This window comes from Thamnophis elegans, chromosome 1 (genome assembly GCF_009769535.1).
Source record: "Thamnophis elegans isolate rThaEle1 chromosome 1, rThaEle1.pri, whole genome shotgun sequence".
Classification (NCBI taxonomy): Eukaryota; Metazoa; Chordata; class Lepidosauria; order Squamata; family Colubridae; genus Thamnophis; species Thamnophis elegans.
Genome location: NC_045541.1, coordinates 66,165,243 through 66,188,545, shown reverse-complemented (window position 1 = coordinate 66,188,545; position 23,303 = coordinate 66,165,243). Strand labels below are relative to the sequence as shown.

The 23,303-nt window shown below is 38.0% G+C and overlaps 1 protein-coding gene across 1 annotated transcript in view; it reads left to right on the top strand.

Moving 5' to 3' along the window:
- Positions 1-23,303, top strand: part of SPTB (spectrin beta, erythrocytic) — a 128,053-nt gene that overhangs the window by 50,041 nt on the left and 54,709 nt on the right. The window contains 16 exon segments of the mRNA XM_032211920.1: positions 1,074-1,205; positions 1,208-1,224; positions 2,509-2,560; positions 2,563-2,681; positions 5,627-5,718; positions 7,364-7,410; positions 7,413-7,443; positions 7,963-8,078; positions 10,711-10,727; positions 10,923-10,974; positions 10,977-11,020; positions 12,069-12,191; positions 12,193-12,257; positions 15,158-15,275; positions 19,964-20,122; positions 21,434-21,736. Coding sequence (XP_032067811.1) covers positions 1,074-1,205; positions 1,208-1,224; positions 2,509-2,560; positions 2,563-2,681; positions 5,627-5,718; positions 7,364-7,410; positions 7,413-7,443; positions 7,963-8,078; positions 10,711-10,727; positions 10,923-10,974; positions 10,977-11,020; positions 12,069-12,191; positions 12,193-12,257; positions 15,158-15,275; positions 19,964-20,122; positions 21,434-21,736 — 1,487 coding nt within the window.

Genomic DNA, 23,303 nt, shown 5'->3' with positions numbered 1-23,303 from the left:
TTAAGAATAGTGGAGAGAACCCATATGAAACCAGCTTATGCTCAATGGCTTGCTTCCAGGGCAAGGAAAAGTTTAGGAAGAACTGTATTTTGAGCCAATAAGTTATCTTCATCTTCCAAAGCCTCACTGAAGGGATGGTATTCCTGTCTTCAATTTGAGCTGAGTATTTGGTGTTGGTTATAGCTAGGGGAAAAAAACCATGGATCTCTATTTTATATATGACAACTGCATCAGGATTACTGCATGCTCAAAAGTTTAATACTACCCTCAATAGTGGAATGATTGGTGAAGATATTCGAACTTGCAGAGGTGGCTAAATTGATTTTCTTGATTAGAGAAAAGCCTCTTGTAGACATTTTACATCAAACAGAAAAAATGCACATTACTTCTGGTTTTGATTATGAGAAAAAAATAGATAATAGAAAACAGTAAGTTTTTGTAATTATAGAGTAAGAGATAATGTTATATTTGCTACAAAGGAAGTCAGAAAATTCTTTCTATTTTATCTTTTCGCTGTTACTTTTGTCTATTTTTTTCCTCTCTTCTTTCTTTTCTTTATTCTGTATTGTTTATATAATTTGTATAGTTTCTGTTAGTTTTTTTTTCTTTAAAACTTTAATAGATTTTATATTAAAGAATTCAGTTATTTTGCATCCCAACTTCTGCACACATGAGGAATATTAGCACCTATTCTGGCCATGTCTCATTGCTCATTAGACACACACAAATACATATAAAGGTCAATGATAGGACAGTAAACATCACATCTGTTCAAGTTCCATAAACTCTCTGTGTGTTCTATAACACCAGAAGGAGTAATGTGGGAATATTAAGTATAGAGTTTAACAAAATTATTTTATGGCTTTTGATATCTTTTTTGATACTGCCCACTTGGCTAATCTTTCTCTGATATCCTAGAAGTTGATTAGCATTTAAAAAATGCTAATATTTTTTATTTTCCACTACATTTTCCACTGTTTTCCTAGTTTTTCCACTAGGTAGTACACTAAAGCAGGAATTTTGCTGAATTCACACAATTCTGTAGTTTTCATATGAATTTTTTTTAATTTCAGATGAACGGGAAGGTGTGCAAAAGAAAACTTTTACAAAATGGGTGAACTCTCACCTGGCACGTGTAACCTGTCGCATTTCAGATCTTTATATGGATCTCAGAGATGGACGAATGCTAATTAAATTGCTGGAGGTGCTTCTGGAGAATTACTGGTAATGTTATTTTATTTCCCCACTTCTCTAGACTCTATAAGTCAAGTCAATTGTCATTCTAATTCTAAAAGGAAATAACTATTTGAAATATTATTACTGTCAATATTGGGGATATCCACCGATCTGTCTATCTGTTTGTGTGTTTGTGTATCATATGATTCCTATGTGCATATCATAGGGTACTTCCATAGAATGCTTTTTTCCAAAACCATATCCTGATCTATGGGTTTCAAACTCCAATTGATGTTTTCTGGCTCCACTGCAATCAGAGCAATGCTAGGGTGGGTTTTTTTTTTTGGTAGTACTGCTGCTGCTCTATGGATTCGAGATTTTTCCATTGATTAGAAATCTTGACCTTCATTGTTTTACAGCTCTTGAACAAATTGCCACTCCCTAAACCTTCAGGTACTGTGGCATCATTCCAAGGCAATATTTAAAATGCAACACCTTGGTAACTTTGCAGCTTCTCCTTAGCAACCACCTCATTTAAAAAAAAAATAGATAGGAGAGAGAAAAACAAAAAAAATGTATTTTCCCTTTTATATGGCTAGGGCAAGGGATCTTTGTGGCTTCAGGATGGTAATAGTTTTAGGGCATAGTATGTACCATACATATTTCTGCACTCTTCTATCAGTTAAATCAATGAATATTTGTTCTCAGTGCTTCAAACTGTTTTGAGGCCAACAGATGTAAAACAATATCATATCAGCTTCTCAGCAGCAGGGTAAATGCCAATAGGTAACAAAATTGTTGTTTCAGTATAGAGAATATGAATGTCTTCATAGTATGTGGCAGCATGGGAAGCCATTTTCAGTATCTCCAAAGTCATTCTAGGCCCCATAAGTACAGTATAGGTTTTGAGGGGATTGTTCACAATATTGTATCTTGATCCATAGATTCGGATAAGTAAACCTAGGCAGGTTACGTTTAGAACCAAAGGGTCCTAAGAAGAGTTTCTTTCAGTCAACTATATGTTGTAAACTTGGCTTAGTGAAAGTGTTCTTTTGGTACCTTTATTGCATTATTGATTTTCTTTTATTCTTCTTCTCACACATAACATGTTTTATTTTAACTAAGAGCACAGTGTGTTTTGGTTCTAAGAATAAAGTCAAATGAATCTGAAAAATATAGAAAAAATCCTGGTATTATTGCAAGAGTTAGAACCTCTTCTTCAAAAGAGAGTAGATTGGGTGTGTGCTCTGCCCTGACTTTAGAGTAGGGAGTAGCTAAACATATTGATATGTTTAGTGTACTAATATAAAGCTGCTTAACTTAATTCCTCAGCCCAAGCCTACTAAAGGTCGTATGCGAATCCACTGTTTGGAGAATGTGGACAAAGCCTGCAATTCCTCAAGGAGCAGCGTGTGCATTTGGAAAACATGGGGTCTCATGATATCGTTGATGGCAACCATCGCTTGGTGCTGGGCCTCATCTGGACAATTATTCTGCGCTTCCAGGTGAGTCTTGCCAGAATCATTAGCAGGAAACCAGAGGCAAGTCTACAATAAGGAATTGTCAGATACATGCACTTGCTTGTCTACTGTTGAGAGTTTACTCTTCTTCCCAGTCTCACCAAAGTTAAAGACTGATGAAGCTGGGGTTTCATTATGTGTTAAAATATATAGTCCTATGATTTTTTTTATGCAACTGAAGAAGGCAGTCCTCCCTCCCCCCCCAAAAAAGAATAGCAGCTTTTATGACCTTAGGATGGAAAATTCTGCTGTAAGCAGGGCAAGGGAAACACATATTCCTGAAATCTAAGCTCTCAATGCATAAAAGTATTTATTTTTGTCAAAATAAATAAAGCAGCAGTCCCCATTGTTGCTGAAAACCCTCTTTATGGATTTTTGAAATCCTAGAGAACGTTTGGTGAAACTGTCACCACAATTATTTCAGGTATGATCCTATACACAAACATATATATGTACACAATTATTGTTTGAGAAAAGCTCCTGTCATATTGGCCTTTTGCAACAGATAAAATCAATCAATTCCAACATTTGTAGACATAAAAAAATATATGTGCTACTTTTTTAAGAAAGGAAATCTATTTTACTAATCTGACTAATTGTGATATTAATGGACAGTGGTTTTCAAAGTAAGACAAACATAGAAGGAGAGCCAAGATAGCCTATGGTAGCAAAAAGGGGAAAAAATATTTCCCCCCAGAGAGCAGCACATGGTCTCTTGGAACAGCTTTCCTCATTATAGCCAATTTAAGGTTTCATCCTCACAGCCTGCTAGTTATAACACGAACATGTGCCAGTAACTGGTTTCAGAAGACCTCCATTTCCTTGTAACTGACTTCGCTTATCACCCAGGTCAGAGCTAAGAAAGCTAAAGTTGCTTCTAACTACTTTCAAAGCAGCATTTTCACAATTTGTGTGGATCTAGCACATTTAACTTACAATGTAATTGATGATACAGCTAGATCTACTGACTCTTGTTGCGGCAAACATATCTCTATCCCTGTGGTTGTGAAGTGCTGCCCTCCATGGTCACCCTTAGTACCTGCAGAGGTGTTTGCCTGAGTAAGTTTGGCCAGCATTTTCCTAAGTATGTCTTACACGGGCTTCCTGTATTCACAGGTTTTAATTGTCTTTAAAAGAGAACTAAACATATTTTAAAAAACAGGACTAGCACTTTCTTGAGTGTTGCACGGGAGATCCATTACTTTTTTTGCTGTTTCTGCTTATTAAAAAGGATTTTCTTGTGCTGTTTGTTATTTTTATTATGCTAAGAGAGGATGTTTTTCCTATTGCTACATCATTATGCCTATTACTCTATTTCTGAGAATAGCTAATTTTGCTGCTAGCGGTGCCATTCTATTCCAGCATTATTTAATCTGGAGCTGCTGTCATCGATAGCACCTTTCTCTGTTACTCTCTGCCCCTCCTCCCCACATTTAAAGCTGGTTGACAATTCATATGAAGTGAAGCAGGAAGTGTGCCTTCAGTGCTTCTCACTGCTCTTCCATACCCCTATGTGTTAAATTAGACAACTTGACATGCAGCTATACCTGTGTTCAAAACACCAGTGATTTTCTTGCTGGCGGATGATATTTGTTGGGAGGAGGAATTTGTTATTGGACATTTGTTAAGTTAGCTGCTCCATGGCTTCTCTCAGCTTGTTAGGAAAGATTGATGGATTAAATTTTCCTGCTGTACCTGTGCCCCAATAATTTTTTCTTATTTATTTTTAATGTTGCAAAGACAAAGGCAAGAAAAGTTTTCAAGAAGAGTATGCCTGTAAGTCTTATGATTGCTCAGAAGAAAATCCTTCTGAGCAATCATAAGGATTGCTTAAGAAACTCAAAAAGAATTGAGTTTGACTCTTCAGAATTGCAACTACAAATAACTGTTGGCTGATTTCCTTTCTTGTTGGTATCAGGCCAGTGGGTCCATTCTTTTAAATAGGCACACCACACCAATGTAGTAATCTTTCAGGCTTATTTGTGTCACATTTGCAATATTTCTGTAGCATTTGTTAATTGTAAATTAATATGAGAATTTATTGAGAAGTTAGAAAAAAAAAAGAAAGAGTGGCATAGTATTGTAAATTCCTGAATAAACTTGTTTTCATCAGAACTGGTAGACAGAATTAAAAAGCAACTTACAGTATATAATATTTTTAAAATAGCATGGAATAAGTGCTGTGGAGAATATTATATACAAAAAGAATTTTATTCAAGGCTACAAGGTGAGGAACATGGCCATTCTCCCACTTGATACTGTATTTAAACCAGTAATACTTTACACCTAATTAAAAGACTGAGATCCTTTATAAAACACTGAAACAAAAATTAAGAAAACAAGAGATAATTCCATGTTTAAACAATGTTGCAGATTATTTTTATATGATGTAGTTGCTTTAAGATAATCCCTATAAAATTTGTCTTTTCCAGTGGTTGAAGGAGAAACTGGGTTTTTGAGGGCAAAATTATTAGTTTAATTCTAAATAGCTGAATGGATTTGTAAAATAAATAAATTAAATTATCATATAGTTAATTTTGTCTTTATAGTATGATAATTATTTAAAAGATTCGGGACTTTATGGACCAAATTATAGTGAATTTCTTCCAGATTGTAATATTTGAGGATTACAGCCATATGTGACTTGTAAATAAATAATCTGTTTTGGGTAAAATACATCTCAAAACAGTTCAATAAAAGCAATCATAAAAATTTTACAAGCAATTTGGATTGGATATTTGGAAATGTAATAATGTGAAGGATAATTAAATAAGTAATTTTTACCTTGCTTCAACCCAACTTTCTACAAATCATTTGTGATAAGATCTCTATTAGGTTATAAGTGTGAAGATCAGAGCTATACAAATAAAATATGCACAAAATAAGCATCTGAAATGACAGTTGCTGTGGAATTTTTCCTTTTAATTTAGATCCAGGATATCATTGTTCAGACTCAAGAAGGCCGGGAAACCCGTTCAGCAAAGGATGCATTATTACTTTGGTGTCAAATGAAAACTACAGGGTATGATATTGCTATTATTATTTTTTCTCTAAACTCATTGTGACTTGTTCATTAAACCAATGGTATCAGCTAGGCAAATACTAAATATTAAGCAAATCTATACAGAGTCTGAAAATTGACAAGGTTTCCATCCCATTCATCCAGTGATAGTATAAAACCATTAAACTATCAAAATAATTCATAAGGACAGAGCTATCTAATGCAAAGACAGAAAGCTGTGCTAAAATGTTTCTTGTTGAAAATGTAAGTACTTTGTTTGGAGCCTTGTTTGATTTGCAATGTATTTAACAAAATTGGTTTTTGACCTTTTGTTTGAGATAGATTGAAAATACTTATGTACTCTGCCAATATTATAATCTTAATAAAAGTGTTAGTGATGGAGAAAAGAGAGCAAAGAATCAAGATAGCTAGCATCTATTCTTTTCCTGTCCATTTCCTGTGCATACTGACATTCTGTTTCAGGTGGAATGGATGGAATCAACAATGTGAAACGTGATAATATTTGTAGAACTCATAGTAGAGTTCAGCATTGTTTAAAAACATTGCCACAAGAGAGTACAAAAAACTATGCATCTTCAATATGATCTTCTTTGTACAAATGTAGCTTTAAAAAATCTGAAAATGAGACTTGGATGTTAGAGCAATCCTTTTCATCCTCATCTGGAGGAGAGGTTGTGTGCAACCCCTTCCCAAGGCAGGAGTCCTTCCTTCTCTTTGAGAGCTGTCAGTGGCAGACATGAGGGAAATGGTATGTGTGTGTGTATGAGAGAGAGAGAGAAAGAAAGAATGAGAAAGAAAGAAAGAAAGAAAGGAGAGAGAGATAAGAAAGAACAAAGGAAGGAAGGAAGGAAGGAAGGAAGGAAGGAAGGAAGGAAGGAAGGAAACTTATGATCACAATTGAGCCCAAAATTTTGATTGCTAAGCTACAGCATTGTTAAGTGAGTTTCACCACATTTTCCAACTTGGCCACACCCACCCAGTCACACTACCACCGAGCCACTACCACCCGGGTCACATGATAGCTGAGCCACTCCCACAAAACAGGCCACACCTACCGAATAGATTTTTAAAAAATTGAAACCCACCACTGATGTGATTTATACTGAAAGCAGTTTCTGAGAGGCTTATTTTATTTCAAACATCCGCTGAACATTCACATGTAATATATTTCTTTCAAGTCCCAAGCGTCTTCCTTTTCTTGTGCAACAGTGGAAATCAATTCAACTGTTTAATTGTTTTCAACATTGTGGGCAGGGTGTTACTTTATGGAACCATTTTTCTATTCTCTCAGTGGAGAAAAATATCCTGATATGAGCTGCTGTTTTCATTATTCTGTTGTAAAGTAGATAAAAGTTGGATTAGAATGGATAGAAATATCCTGTGTACTTTAGGTAACCCAACCTTGCCCTTCCTGAATAATTATTTATTCACCCAAGCTAATATCATTCTTCCAATGGCAGAAAATCTGTACTTCTAAATACCAATTGGAAGTGGCTTCAAAATGTAAGTTTAGCTGAAAGTGACTTTTCTGTCTAAGTAAAGTGCATCCTGTCAAGTTATACATGATTAGATTATGATTTTGTGGTTATCATTTTATTACTGATATTATCTTGTTTGTGTCCCCTTTCTTTATCTTTGTAATTAGCTATCCCCATGTTAATGTCACCAACTTCACCTCCAGCTGGAAGGATGGTTGGCTTTTAACGCTCTTATTCACAAGCACAGGTAAAGATAGCCTACAAAGATCTAAGCCATTTTAAGTGTTTGCTAATAAGTCTAGGTTTTACTAATCATTGGAGTGCATATCTGCACACTTGCTACAGAGGCCTATTAGCTACCATCTGTTCCATATGAACTTTGCCTCCTTACTTCCAAGTTCAGATGCAAAACTGATCAGTATCACCCTCTCAATTTCTGATGCTCAGAAATGAGTATGGCTTGTGTAGCCAAAATTGCACCATTCTCACCCAAAAATATTGGCGGACCCAAAGGTTTTGGACTATTGCACAAAACAGGGAATGGGGAAGGAGGGGCCCATAGTCTGTATGCTGTATGGTAACAGATTGACTGACTGCAGCAGAAGGCTACAGAAGATTTTGGATACAGTGGTATGCAGGCATGGCTGGAACATGGATCAAGGGGACACCATATTCAATACTTTCAAATTAATTTACCATAGCAGAATTGGTAGCATATTGTGTTGTTTAAAATACAGGGTTTTTTTTTCCCCTCCTTCATTTCTAGGCCTGACCTAATTGACTTTGAGAAATTGAAACACTCAAATGCCAGGCACAATTTGGAACATGCTTTCAGCGTAGCAGAGCGGCAACTTGGTATCACACAACTTCTTGATCCAGAAGGTGAGTGCACTTGGCTCAATGCCTGCCTTTTAAATTGAGAATTGAGCTGACAGGGCAGAGTTAAGAATTATATAGAATAATAGTTACAGAAGCTAAGCAATAGGTGCATAATATTTGCCTGTCAAAGTTCATGAAGCAGTTCAGTCTATAAACATGGATGGTTGTTTGTTTCTGCAATAATATATTCTTAAGCTGTCAGGAAAGTCTCCTATATAAGCCCTTTGAAAAGAAAAATAATGAGTCATGTCCCTTTGCCCACTTCAGAGCTCTTTTTCAAACAGGCATTTATTTTATTTACAAGGCTTAAAAGCCATTACAATCAAATTAACTCTGAGCAGGGTACAATTTCCCAAGTCTGTAACTTGGGTTAAAAAACAGACAAGATAAATAGAGAAATAAATATAACATCTTGTATATCTTGATAAAAAAAACCAAAACTGAAAACCATAAATCACAATACAACCAACACATTGTCTAAGGAATAGTCACAGCAACCCTGCTTCTGCACTTTTTGGTGTAGTATTATTAATACTTTTAATTATGATAGTTGTCAATTATTTTGTCAGAATTGCTTTTAATTTTGCTTGATCTATTTTTTTATTTATAAGCTGCCTTGAATTTTATCATAGAAAGGTGAGATTCAGTATGAATAAATATCTCTGCTGTGCATAGTCTCAAATTAACTACGTTGTATATGATATAGAATTTTTGTTGAGATAATTCATTCTTTCAGTTGCCTTCCATAAATGCCTTTCTGTAAAACATTCCATGTCATCCTCTTTTCCACTTCATTCTCTTCGCTTAACATGGAAAATACATTAATTTTTTAAAATACCCTGTCATAGTTATTTTATTTTTGAAAATGCTTAAAAGGAAATCTGGCCTACAGTATTATGAGAAGACTATCAGAGGATTGGCTCTGATTCCTTACTGTTGGGTGAGCAACATGATGCCTGCAGGCACAGCTGTATCCGCCGCCGACACTCCCACACTTCCTTTGGCACTCAGCAGGCCCCTCCCACCCCACCTGGTTTCTTTATCTCCGAAAGCTGGAAATCAGCGGAGTTCAGACTTCAAATCGTGCTCTCATTCACTCCCTACATATATTTAATCTCCACTTGGACCTAGGCCATTTTCTAAACAAAAAGAAAGAGCATGGAATAACTCAGACTTTGATCTTTTATTTCTGCTCAGTCTTCCATTTCTCTGAAACTAAAATAAAAGCAAAAAAAGTTACTGGCAGGTGAGGTAGTAGCATGGGAATCAGTTTGTTGGTGGGGTGGGGGTGAGGGAGGGAGGGAAGAAAAGAGAGATAGAAGGGACTGAAAAATCCACTCAGCTGAGGAGTGGAATAATAGAAAGGGAAGCTGAAACTAGGAAAACTACAGCAGGGAGAGAAACAAATGAAAAGCAACCTTTGAGAAGAGGACAAGTTGTGCTAGTAGCAGGAGTTTGTATAATAATTAAAGTTGCAGTTGTACAGTGTGTCTGAATGAAAGCATTGGAAAGAGAGATTGGGTTTGAAAAATGAAAAAGGTATGCTTCTGGGTGTTGACAATGAAGTATAGTGGTTTTTAAAAAATATATATATTGTGCAACATCAGAAAAGCTTTGTGTATTTGAGGAATAACTATTTTGGAGATCTTCCTTTCTGGGGAAATATTTAGTAATCTTGATTTTCAAATAATGTATTTAATTTTAATTTAGGCATAATTTATTTAGGCATAAAATTTTTTTTTTATGAAAGTTGTCCTGTCCTTAGCTTTGATGTGAGCTTTCTACTCATTAAGTCATTGTAGTTAACAACCATGCCTTATGGTTTAGTGTGTTGTGTGAACTTTGCTTATTGTAGTTTATTCAGAGCCTGTTCCTGCTCAAGCCTCCCGTTTACTGTCTCAGATCAATTGTTGCTGTGATGGTGGATCTACTTTCATGAACAGATTCTGTAACAGTTAACACTAATCTCTGATCCAGTTTTGATTATAATCCTGCTTCCAATATTGAAAGAACTTTTTGATCATGTGGCCAAGAGGATGCTGCAATGGTCCTAAGTGTGAAAAATGGTCATAAGTCACTTATTTTGGTGTTGTAACTTGAATGGTTGCTAAATGAACGATTATAAGTTGAGGACTACCTATATATAGCACTAGTACTTAGATTTATATACCACTTCACAGAACTTTACATCCCTCTCTAAGTGGTTTACAGAGTCAGCATATTGCTCCCAACAATCTGGGTCCTCATTTTATCGACTTTGGTAGATGGAAGGCTGAGTCAACCTTAAGCTGGTGAGAATCAAACTGTTGGCAATCCATAGTCTGGAGAAGTAGCCTGCAGTATTGCCTTCTAACCACTGCGTCACCACAGTTCTTAGCATAATCTAGTCAACATGTAATGCTTGTATTACGCAAATTTCACCTACCAAGTCTGTTTAAAAAAGTTCATGTCAGGGTATTCAATACCATGTTCAACACCATGTTTCTACTTTAACTCTGTTTTTTTTAAAAAAAACCATTGCCATAGATTCATTATAGTTAATAATGTAATGATTTGCACTTTTTTGTTTGTTTATCAGGAACTGGTCTCTATAGTATTCTCCAATAAATAAATAATGTTGATGCTAGAAAACAAGATTTTATTAGCCTAGCTGTACTCCCATGCCTTCTGCTGTTTTTGTACTTGAAATCAGCAAGGTGATCCCATGGTGAGCACTGTTCATTATGTAGCTCTCTCCAAAATGGGAAGCATAGTTCAGACTGAACTCTTATCTGCTGTCAGGTTCTGTTTTCAAACAAATAATTTTCTCTTGGAAATCTATTTGCTACTCAGATGTTTTTTACGGAGAACCCAGATGAGAAATCCATTATCACTTATGTGGTTGCTTTCTATCACTACTTTCGAAAATGAAGGTCCTTGCTGTAGAAGGGAAAAGAGTTGGAAAGGTAAGAACACGGTCATATAACTCTTGAGCAACATAATTTTTAATATTTTAGAATTGCTTCATGACCTTCGTTCAATCATCTAAACAAAGGTAGATGATAAGAAAACAGTAAGGCTGGAAATTTATGGCTCTTTTGTAGCCTATGTCTATTTTCATGATGCACTTCCAGAACTGCATTATTATTTTTTTTAAAAACAAACCTATATAATATTTTTAGAAGCCTGGTCATACAACTATTGTATTGCTGTGGTTATTATTGGTATAGCCCTTATTTGGAAATTAGCTGCCTTCTTCTACCATTTCAATCTCTACCAGGTTACATTATAGTGCTATGGACTTATGTTGTTTGTTTGTTATTTGTATCCATCTTTATTTTTACAAATAACTCAGGACTTCATTGGTTCAATCTCTAGAAGCCAGGTTACATTGTAGTGCTACGACTGTATGTATGTATGTATGTAGTATGTATGTATGTATGTATGTATGTATGTATGTAGGTATATATCTCAACTTTATTACTTTTACAACTAACATCAAGACTTCATTGGTTCCTATTCAGCAATATCTAGCAGGAGGCTGAAGCAATTGCATCTGCACAGGGTTAGAAGGTAGACGACCCATAATTTGGGGAATTATAGGAATATCTCGATTGAACTACAGAGATACCACATAAGGAAAGTCTGCCTTATGGAATGTGTGCATAGTTTGTATATAAATTATATAAAAAATGTATGAACTGGAGAAGGGAATATGGGCATGATCATTCTTGTTCAACCACTCAACATTTGATGCGATGCTGCCAGTATGAAAGCTGCCAAAGATTTCCTTTTAGAGCCTTACAGCCGGTGGTTCTTATTCTGGCTTGACACCCTTGCATGCCCTGCAGAATTTCTAATGTGATGAAGTCAGACTTGTTGACACTGTGGAAAATTTCCATCTGCAGGATCTGGAAGTTCATAAAGGTCTTACTTAACATATTTTCAGTAGCAGAAGCAGGTGCCAAGTGAGCTGCAGTATGAGTTGTTTGGTTTTTTCTTTCCTCCCCTCAGGTAATGGACCATGCAATAGAGACTGAGAAGATGATTGAAAAATACAGTGGATTGGCTTCAGACCTGCTGATGTGGATAGAACAGACCATTACCAATCTCAACAGCCGCAAGTTTGCTAATTCCTCTGGCAGGCGTGCAGCAGCAGCTCCAGTACTTCAGTACATATCGCACAGTAGAAAAACCACCCAAGTAAGCATCTTCACCTGGAAGAAAGTGGATTTTCTTTTTCTGAGAGACAGGGAAAAATACGTACATTTACCTATCTCATTGTGACTCATTTGGCTGTGATCTGAGGCTTTTAGAAGTGTTGAATATCAGCACATCACATTGATGATGATGTAATGAATAAGAGTGAGGGAGATGGCTTGAAGGAGAAAAGGATATCTTGCAGGCCTGCAGTTTTTTTCTCTTTTTTCAAATTAATGAATTTGGAGAATGTTGATATTAAATCAGATGCAATAAATCATCTGATTTAATATTTCAAGATAATAAATGGAAAAAGTCTGATCCATTCCCTCCAAAGATGTTAAAGTAACAATTTGGGGAACCAAATGAGACCAATGTTAGTTTCTTCCAGAAAGTAAATGTGTAGAAAGATATAGTTTTAGAAATAGAAACTTTACAATGTAGATACATTACACAGAGTAAAGTCTAATACATACTTACTGTATTTTGGGGGTGAAAGATGCATCTTTTTCCTCAAAAAAAGAGGCTGAAAAATCTGGGTGCGTCTTATACACCAAATTTTTTGCCTCCCATACCCCCGCCCCTTCACCAAAATGGCCATGCATACCCTTATGAAGGCTTTCAGAGAACTCCTGGGGGCTGGGGAGGGCAGAAATAAGCAAAAAATGGGCATTGCCAGTCCCCAGCAGCACTCTTTAAGTCTCCATAAGGCTATGCATGCAATTTTTTTGACAAAAAAACGGACCCGTTTTTGCGAAAAAGAGCTGTTTTTTTTTGCTCTTCTCCCCCCAGGAGCACTCGCAAGCCCCCCTCCCACAAAGCTATTCTGCCTTTTTTTTTTTAAACAAACCGGGCCTGTTTTCACAAAAAACGAGCCGTTTTGGGAGGTTTAAAGAGTGCAGAAACTTTTTTTTTCTTTTGGAAAGCTCTTTAACTGATTGATGAATTACAACTGAGCAAGTGCTGTGCCAGCAGAAATAAAGTCGTAGGTGCTGCAGATTGTCAGCGATTTCCTCTCCGCACATGGATAAATACACCTGGAAACATTCTACCTACCTACCCTTCATCTCTCTCTCTCTCTCCCTACCTACCTACTGTATTTCTCCCTCCCTCCCTCCCTCTATCTACCTACCTACTCTCTCTCCCCCTATCTATCTACTGTATTTCTCTCTCTCTATTCTCTCTCTCTATCCCTCCACCTACCAACCTACTTAGTCCCTCTCTCTCTCCCTACCTATTTACTGTATTTCTCTCTCTCTCTCTCTTTCTTTCTATTTCTCTCCCTCTATTCCTCTACCTACCTACCTACCTACCTACCTACCTACCTACCTACCTACCTACCTACCTACCTACACACTTTCTTTCTCCCTACCTACCTACTGTATTTCTCTCTCTCTCTATTTCTCTCTCTCTCTATCCCTTTATCTACCTACCTACCTACTTACCTACCTACTCTCTCTCCCTCCCTCCCTATCTATTGTATTTCTCTCTCTTTCTCATCCCTCTCTTTCCCTCTATCTACCTGCCTACTTTTAAAAAAATTTGCCTCTTCAAAACCTTGATGCGTTTTATACTCCGAAAAATATGGACATAATAATCAACTCTATTGAATATTTAAGAGCTAATTCTTAGTAAATATTAGTGGAATTGTCCCAAATATCCTGTATTTGTATTACCCCACCTGGATTAGTAGTAGTGAGAAATTCTCCAATGTTCAAGTGGAAGATCTTAGGCACACTAATACTTAAGGGCCGGTTACTGCTCCAGCCTCCCATTTGGTGTCTCAGATCAATTGTTGCTGTGATGGTGGATCTACTTTCCACAACAGGTTCTGTTAGTACTGCTTTTGGCAGTAACAGTGGCAATACTCTAATCTCTGCATTTCTTTACACTGAATGTCTACCATCTAATGTTTCCCCACATAACTGTATCCCCACAAGGGAGGAAGTAGTCCTTGACATGATCACAGTTGGGACCAGAATATCTGTTGCTAAGTTAGATGATTGTTAAGTGAATTGTGCTTGAATTTTACAACTTTTTATCATGGTGTTAAGTGAATCACTGCAGTTGTTAAATGAATCATGAGATTATTAAGCAAAACCCACTTCCCCCATTGACTGCTTGTTGGAAGCCAGCTAGAAAATCACAAATGGTGATCACATAACCCTGGAATGTTGCAATCATCATGCTGATTGCCAATCATCTGAATTTTGATCATGTGATGTGAGGTTGCTACAACAGTCTTGCGTTGCAAGCATCTGTTGTAAGTTTATTTTTTCAATGCCATTTTAACTTTGAATGGTTGTTAAATAAATGGTTGTAAGTTGAGGTCTACCTATATTTCTAACATAGCTGTTTGAAAAGTAGGTTCCCAAAAATGCTATTTGGGTTGCTAAAGCAAAGGAAAGCAAATGTATTTTCCTTTTGTGAAAGTAAGAAATTGCTGTGAAAAGAAGAATTGTGACAAATGCAGATTATTCTGAATACTTAATATGCTGTTTTTCTGAGATTCCTCCTTCTGCAAAATTATGAAACGTACAGTTAGAGACTTTCTGTGCTGCAGATTAACTATTTCAGTATGGAACAAGAAGTGTGATCTAATTACTGCTTATTCCCTTTCCTACTAAAGAATGATCAGAAATTCTGTCTGAGTTTCTGTAGGTTTGGATTTCAGCCAATGCCTCTGAAGGGATTGGATTTCAGAATTTTAAAGCTATTATACCATTATATAAGTTGCAATTAGCCCACTGAAAGGATATTCATGTACAGCATTACTTTTTAATTATTTTGTTGAGAACATGATTCAAAAAAATGTACTTCAGTGACATGGTTGCGTGCCTTACATCATCTTCTTTGAGATTTTCTAAACTCTAAAGATATTTTCTTATATTTGTCTGTTCTAGATTTCAAGAGAAGGGGAATTTAGAAGTTCTGCTTTTTACCATCCAGTCCAGAATGCGAGCAAACAATCAGAAAGTGTATACGCCTCATGAAGGAAAACTTGTGTCTGACATCAACAGGGTAACTAAAATACAGCCTTTTAATACATCCTTAATCAATTTCTCTCTCTCTCTTTCTTCATTTTTAGTTTGATGGTTGGAAAAGTGGGAAAACCATTTGTTTACATGTAAAAAAATGCAGGTTCAGTCTTGAATTTTATGTAGCAGGCCAAGAAAATTTCTGAAAGGAGTACAAATAGTACACTCTTAATCATGTTCTAATTTCATTCTGTATTATCATATGTCATTGTCGAAAAATGTAAATGGCAGATTGGGAAAGATATTGTGCAGTTATATAGCTAACATGGAAAAATAGACTTACACTTACCGTATTTTACGGAGTATAAGATACACCTTTTTTCCTCCAAAAGAGAGGATGAAAATTTGGTGCATCTTATACACCGAATACAGCATTTTTAGCCTCCTGAAACCCGCCCCTTCACCAAAATGGCCGTGCATACCCTTATGAAGGCTTTCAGAGAACTCCTGGGGGCTGGGGAGGGCAGAAATAAGCAAAGATGGGTCTTTTTCGCCCCCTCCCAGCCCCCAGCAGCATTCTATAAGCCTCCATAAGGCTATGCATGCAATTTTTTGACAAAAAACGGACCCATTTTTGCAAAGAAAAGGTAGTTTTTTGCTTGTTTTTAACACCCCCACCCCTCCAGGAGCACTCTGCAAGCCCACCCCCCAAGCTATTCAGGCCTTTAATTTGAAAAAACAACGGGCCCGTTTTTGTGAAAAATGGGCTGCTTTCAGAGGTTTGCAGAGTGCAGAAACTTTTTTTTCCTTTTGGAAAGCTCTTTAACTGAATTACATTGATCAAGTGCTGTTCCAACAGAAACAAAGTCTTAAGGTTTGTCAGCGATTTCCTTCTCCAGCACATGGATAAATATACCTGGAAACATCTACCTACTTGCATACTCTTCTCTCCCTACTTACTTATTGTATTTCTCTCTCTCTCTATCCCTCTATCTATCCATCCATCTATCTATCTATCTATCTATCTATCTATCTATCTATCTATCTATCTATCTATCTATCTATCTATCTACCTACCTACCTACCTACCTACCTACCTACCTACCTACCTACCTACCTACCTACTTCTCTCTCTCCCTACCTATCTACTGTATTTCTCTCCTCTCTCTATCCCTCTATCCAGAGGTGGGTTCCTACTGGTTCGCACCGGTTCGTAGAAACAGTTGGTCAAATCTACTGAACCGGTGAGAGGAGGTTCCACTGGTGGACCCGGAAGTAAGTTCCGGAACACCTGCCACGGCCCTCTTTTTTCTCCCTCTTTTGTTTTTTTTTTTTCCCCCTCCTGTTTTCACTCGCTCACTTGCCCTGCCCATCTGGAAGCTGCTCCATTGCTCGCTCCTCCCACCCGTCCGCACTATCCTAGCCCTGACCACCGGTCACTGATTGGCTACCTCACCAATCTCTGGCACGGTGGTGGGGACAGTGGCAGGAGTTTCTCGCAAGGCCTTTGCAAGGTCCCCGGACTTGCCTAAGATGCCTGGCCACCAGAAAGCACAGGCGTGGGGATGGGGACGGTGACAGGAGCTTACGCAGTGCAGCCGGCATCTTTGACAAGTTTGGGGACCTTGCAAGGCCTCAGCGTTTTTTGCATCGGGGCGTGCTGCAAGAGAGAGGGAGTAAAGACTTTTACTGGATTGTTGGTGGTGGAGGTGCGGGCCCGTGCTCACTAAAGCAAGTCTGGGGAAGTCCTTTGCGCCAGCCATAAAAGGTCTTCACTCCCACCTCTTGCAGCATGCCCCGATGCGAAAAATGGCAATATTGGCACACTTGGGGCTGCTGCTGCGATGTCCAGGAGGCTAAACCAAGAACCTTGGCGCTCTTCTCCGCGTTCTCCTCGGCTCCTCGCGATGGCAATAGACGTCCAGAAGCAGCGGGGGCTGGAAACCCAAGCCCCCATTAGCCCCAAAATCCGATTATGGACATCTATTGCAGTCGTGAGGAGCCGAGGAGAGCGCGGATAAGAGCACGAAGGTTAGGGTTACTGGGCAACGTGTGTGTATGTGGGGGAGGCTGGAGCAGTTCCGCTCTGAATGGAGGGAGAGGAAAAAAGTTGGCATTCTCCCTGCTGCAGCCTTTAAATGGCAGAGAGAAGCTGAACTCCGCCACCCCAATTCACAGAGGAACTGCCCCTTTATGTCTCCCCAATCCCCTCCCTCCCGGGGTCAAAGTGCCTGAAAGGGACAGGCAGGCTGCCACAGCTCCACTGAGAAGATATTTCTGAGAAGAGAAACTTCTCCGGTCCGGCTACACCCGAGCTGGTGGAGCACCCACAACCGTCGCCCCATCGCCAGGGAAACAGCCAGTGCAGGTGAGCTGCGTGGTTGCTCCGATCGCACAGGCGCTCCACCAGCTCAGGTGCAGCTGGACCCAAGAAGTTTCTCTTCTCAGAAATGTCTTCTGAGTAAAGCTGTGGCAGCCTGCCTGTCCCTTTCAAGTGCTTCGACTGCCAGGAGGGAGAGGGCCACGGGAGCATAAAGGGAGCCGCAGCTCCTCTGTAAATGGAGGGAGAGGAAAAAAGTTGGGATTCTCCCTGCTGCAACCTTTAAATGGCAGAGAGAAGCCGAACTCCACCCCCCTTCACAGAGGAGTTGCTGCTCCCTTTATGTGGATGTGTGATATTTTGAAAGGACTGGGAAATCTCCCATGCAGTCTCTGAACAAGAAAAATGTATTTGCATGTTAATGGGGAAACAGTGGGCTAATTATAATCTTAAACTATATTTGGCTTACTATACAGATAATTTAGTGCAAAGCTGTGCACAACAGTATTAGATTTCTGTGGTTTTATCTTCCTTAGTTGGTTTTGGGGAGAGCTATGGAAAGCTAAAACAAATGCTGTGTAACAAGCGTGAAGCATTCCTTTTGATTCATTGGAGAATTAAAACCAAACCTTATTTCAAAGGAGAGAAGTTTCATATCATGCAACTTTCATTAAAACTGTTTCACATGCCCTTAAATCTTGGTGGGGGGGAGACAATAGTGAACATTTAGGAAGTAGGGTAGTAGTGGCAAATATCTTACAATAATACTTTGATACAACTATTATAAATTGTTCAGCAATAATTTAACTAAAAGAATTGTGCATACTATATATAAATTGTTACTTCTTAGCAGGAAGTCCAATATTTTTTTCTTTGGATTTTCCCATTTGGCTGAGTTTTTCAGTACTCCAACATACTATTCTTTTTTATTGGGGATATGTTTATGAATTTTTTTTTTAAGCAACAGAACCTGTTCATATTAATAAGTAGGAAATCTGTTGGACATCAAACTTATTTTAAAAGTATCATTATGTAGAACTCATTTTAGTAGTCTGGATTATGAAAGAATTGCAGGAAAATATTAGATAAAACAGAAATAAGCTAAAATAGGGGTGGTGGTGGTGAATCAACTTCTTGTTTTTTGCCCATGTTTTGTTACAAACTACTCTAACTGTTGCCTGTTTTTTTAGCAATAATGATTACATTGAATATGATATTAATATATAAAGCATGTGATATGGTTCCAGGATCAGAGCTAGGCTATATTGAATGGCCTGAAGGTGTGTTAACATTCAAGGAAGCTAAAGCTGCAATATAGGAAAGGCAGTTCTGGGCCCTCTAAGTACTTGGAAAATAGACCACCTGTGAACTATTTGTAAAACTACTCTGATTGCCATATAGAAGAAAGTATGAAATGGGCTTGTATAAATCATTTGTGGGATTTTGGAACATCTGCTTCATTGACCAGATCTGGAGGAGTGCTCAGAACCCTGTAAAATAACTTGCCTAGCTTTAGTACAAATGCTAGGACTGCATGGTACTTTGGATTCTGTTCCAAACAAAGTACTGAAGAGAAAACAAGACTGTAAATATAGTACCCCACCCACAACTCTTTAAAGTAGATATTTCATGAATCCATGAAAAAGGTGCCGCTGCTTTAAAAAGTACCAGGTAGATGCTGTGGGCTTTACATTCCTATATATTCAAAAACAGTGCATAGCCCTAACAAACATTATTTAATGAATTTAAGTTGTTGCCACTGCTTTGAAGTTAAATTCAGGTGTATGGATGCCTCTTTCTTTTTTGTGTAATTTATACCTCTATCTTGACTGGGAATGTTGACATCATCTTGGCCACTCCCATACAGTCACATGGCCGGCAAGCCACTCCCACCCAATCACATGGCCAGCAAGCCACTCCTACCCAGTCACATGGCCGGCAAGCCACTCCCACAAAGCAGGCCACAGCCACAGAGTAGGTTCCAAAAATGTTTGAAACCCACCACTGCCTCTATTCCCCTACCTACCTACCTACCTACCTACCTACCTACCTACCTACCTACCTACCTACTACCTATACACTCTCTCTCCCTCCCTCCCTACTCTATCTATCTATCTATCTATCTATCTATCTATCTATCTATCTATCTATCTATCTATCTCTATTTCTCTCTCTCTATCCCTTTATCTACCTACCTACTCTACCTACCTACCTACTTACCTACCTATTGTATTTCTCTTTCTTTCTCCCCCTCTCTATCCCTCTATCTACCTACCTACTTTTTTTAAATTTGTCTCTTCAAAACCTTGGTGCGTCTTATACTCCAGTGCATCTTATACTCCGAAAAATATGGTATCTAATAGTTACAGAAATTTATGTAGTTTATTTAGAGTGTATTCTTATTTGCACAGGCCTGGGAGAAGTTGGAAAAGGCAGAGCATGAACGGGAACTAGCACTGAGAAATGAGCTTATAAGGCAGGAGAAGCTGGAGCAGCTTGCCCGACGTTTTGATCGCAAAGCTGCCATGCGAGAGACCTGGCTTAGTGAAAATCAACGCCTTGTGGCACAGGTAATAAAGAACTGTCTGGGACTTTGCAAGGTGTGTAATTGTGCTTTCTAAGAAAACCTAATGTACATAAAGCATTTAATCCGAACCCAGAAAGTACATTTGTAAATAATTATTTTAAGATTATTTTTTTCAAATAGAAACACAAAACATGAATGAAGCTTGTCCTCTTGGGGAATACTACTTCTTACATTCAGAACAGTTTGTGGCCTGAAGCATGTGGAATTTTATGTACATGTGAGCAAACATCTCCCACTGAATAATATGAACATGAATCAAGTATATACATTCACGGAATATCCCAAGTAGCCAATATCTAATATAAAGTAAAATTATTTTTCACAAGCTTTGAGTTTTTGCAAGATGTTTTCTGAATGAGGGGGAGAGTTTGGTGAATCCAGAAATAGGTGCAAAACTTAAAATTTTAGACAGTTATGCATGATAAGTTTTCTAGTCCCACTTTAGGCATGAAAAACCAACTGAGTGACATTGGTCCAGTCACATACTCTCTCAGCCCAGCCCACCTTACAAGGTTCTTGTGGGAAAAATAGGAGGAAGGATAATTTGGTTTGTTTGCTGCCTTGAGTTATTTATAAACAACAATAAAGGTGGGATAAAATCAAACAACTAATAAAATGTAACTCGATTTGATCAAATTACACCAGCAGTATATTCATGACTATGTGAGTTTCTCGTGAGATGTATTTACGATGGATTCTTCGAAATATCATGAATCCTTTGTTCTTTGAAAATGACTCGCTTTCCTGTTTTGTACTATTGTATACAAATAGTACAGTCCTACTTTGAATGTGCTATTTGTATACAGTATTGGAATTTTTTGGGGATCATGTGTTATCCTGAAAATTGAATGAATTACCAAATGTTTCATAAATTATAATGAACAGAATTTTATTGGATAAAAGTATTGACCTGCATATGATGCAATTTTGTGGTTCAGTACTTCTCCATACAGGAGCAGGAACATCACTTGTCCAAGGAGTTTAAAGGTCAGATTTTGGAGTTGTTTGCTTCAATGCAGTTTACAAAGTGTAGTGGTGCCCTGCTTCTTTTTTGCATTGCAGTACCGTTTCAATCCTACATTTGGAGTCAAGGTGGCTCTGCAATGCAGCATTTTGCCCACCCTTTCAGCCTACTATCATGGGTAATTAAAAACAAACAGGTCATTAAAAACCCCGTATTTGTCCCAAAACTGTGCTGTGTTATTTTATGGATGCATCCCATTTTGTGATGCTCAGTGTGAGAGATAACAGGCAGCGAAGATATTGTTGACAAAACTATCTTTGCTTGGGACAGGATAACTTTGGAAATGACTTGCCAGCTGTGGAGGCAGCAAAGAAGAAGCATGAAGCCATTGAGACGGACACAGCTGCCTATAAAGAACGGGTACAGACCATAGAGGAGGTGGCCAAGGAACTGGAGGTAGAGAATTACCATGACATCAAACGCATCAATGCTCGCAAGGACAGTATCCTGCGACTCTGGGAGTACCTCTTGGAACTGCTGCAAGCACGGCGCCAGAGACTGGAGATGAATCTGACACTGCAGCAGCTGTTTCAGGACATGCTGCATAGCATCGACTGGATAGAGGAAATGAAAGTAAGGAGGGGCCTGGATAAGACTTGGTGGATTGCTGGAGATAAATTGGAAAATGTGGATAAAGGCCCAAATGCTGCATTATAACACTGGTTTAAGTTATTGAATCTTGCCAGGCTCCTTAAAGTCTGATAGAAAACATATAATGAAAAACAACACCTCAGACTGATAAATGACCAACTTCATTAGCATTGATTATACTAGCCAGTTCTCTAAAAATATTTTACATTTTACAAGCTGTTTAGAAAGCTACTTTGAAATGCCTTTTGGTTAAGGCATCTTATCAAACTGGCACCTGCCAGCTGTTCTGAATTTACTGTACTTTACATTGTTCAGAAGCACCATCAGGTAGAGCATATTTTAATAATTTGACAGGATGTTGCAGTAGAGCAGAGTTGGGAGGGAATTTGGAGGTCTTTTAGTCCAACCCCTTGCTCAGTCAGGAAGCCCATTTCAGGCAAATGGTTATCCTATCTCCTCTTAGAAACCTCCAGTGTTGGAGCACCTACAACTTCTGGACGCAAGTCATTCTCCTGATTAATTGTTCTAACTGTCAGGAAATTAGTTCTAGGTTGGTTCTCTTCTTGATTAGTTTCTATCCATTGCTCCCTTCATGTGCTGTGGAGAACAGTTGACTCCCTCTTCTTTGTGGTAGCCTCTTAAATATTGGAACACTATTATCATGTCACCACTAGTTCTTTTTTTTCATTAACTGGATATATCGAATTCCTATAACTGTTCTTCATATGTTTTAGCCTCCAGTCCCCAAATCATTGTTGTTGCTCTTCTCTGCACTTTTTCTAGAGTCTGAAAATCTCTTCTATATCGTGGCAACCAAAACTGGATGCAATATTCGAAATGTGATCTTATCAAGGCATTATAAAGTGATATTAACACTTCATGTGATCTTGATTCTATCCCTCTGTTCTATCCCAACTGTGTTGGGGTTTTGTTTTGTTTTTTGGCAGCTGCAGCACACTGCTAGCTCATATTTAAGTGATTGTCCACTAAGATTTCAGGATTTGAGCCAGGTACTACCTATAATATATCTGTGCATTTGGTTTTTCTTGCCTAAATGTAGAACCTTACTTTTCTCTACATTGAATTTCATTTTGTTAAATAGTGTTCAAATCTGTCAGGATCCTTCTATATCTTAAGACTGTCTTCTGAAGTGTTGGCTATTCCTGCCAGCTTGATGTTGTTTACAAATTTGGTGAGTTCCCCTTCTATCCTCTCATCAAAATCATTGATGAAGATATTGAAGAGTGCTGGGCTCAAGATAGAGCCTTGGGGTACTACACTGCATACTTCCCTCTATGTAGATGCAGTTGCATTAAGGATTACACATTGAGAGTGGTTGATCAGCAGTTATGAATCCATCAGGTGATGAAGCTATCTGACCCACATTTTTCTATCTTATAAAGTAATAGTTCGTGGTCTTCTGAATCAAATGCCTTACTGAAATCCAAGTATATTATATCCATAGCATTTTGCTGGCCCACTAATTTTGTCACTTTATCAAAGAATGCAATAAGATTTGTCTGGAATCTTCTCAGGTATTCATGTCAGG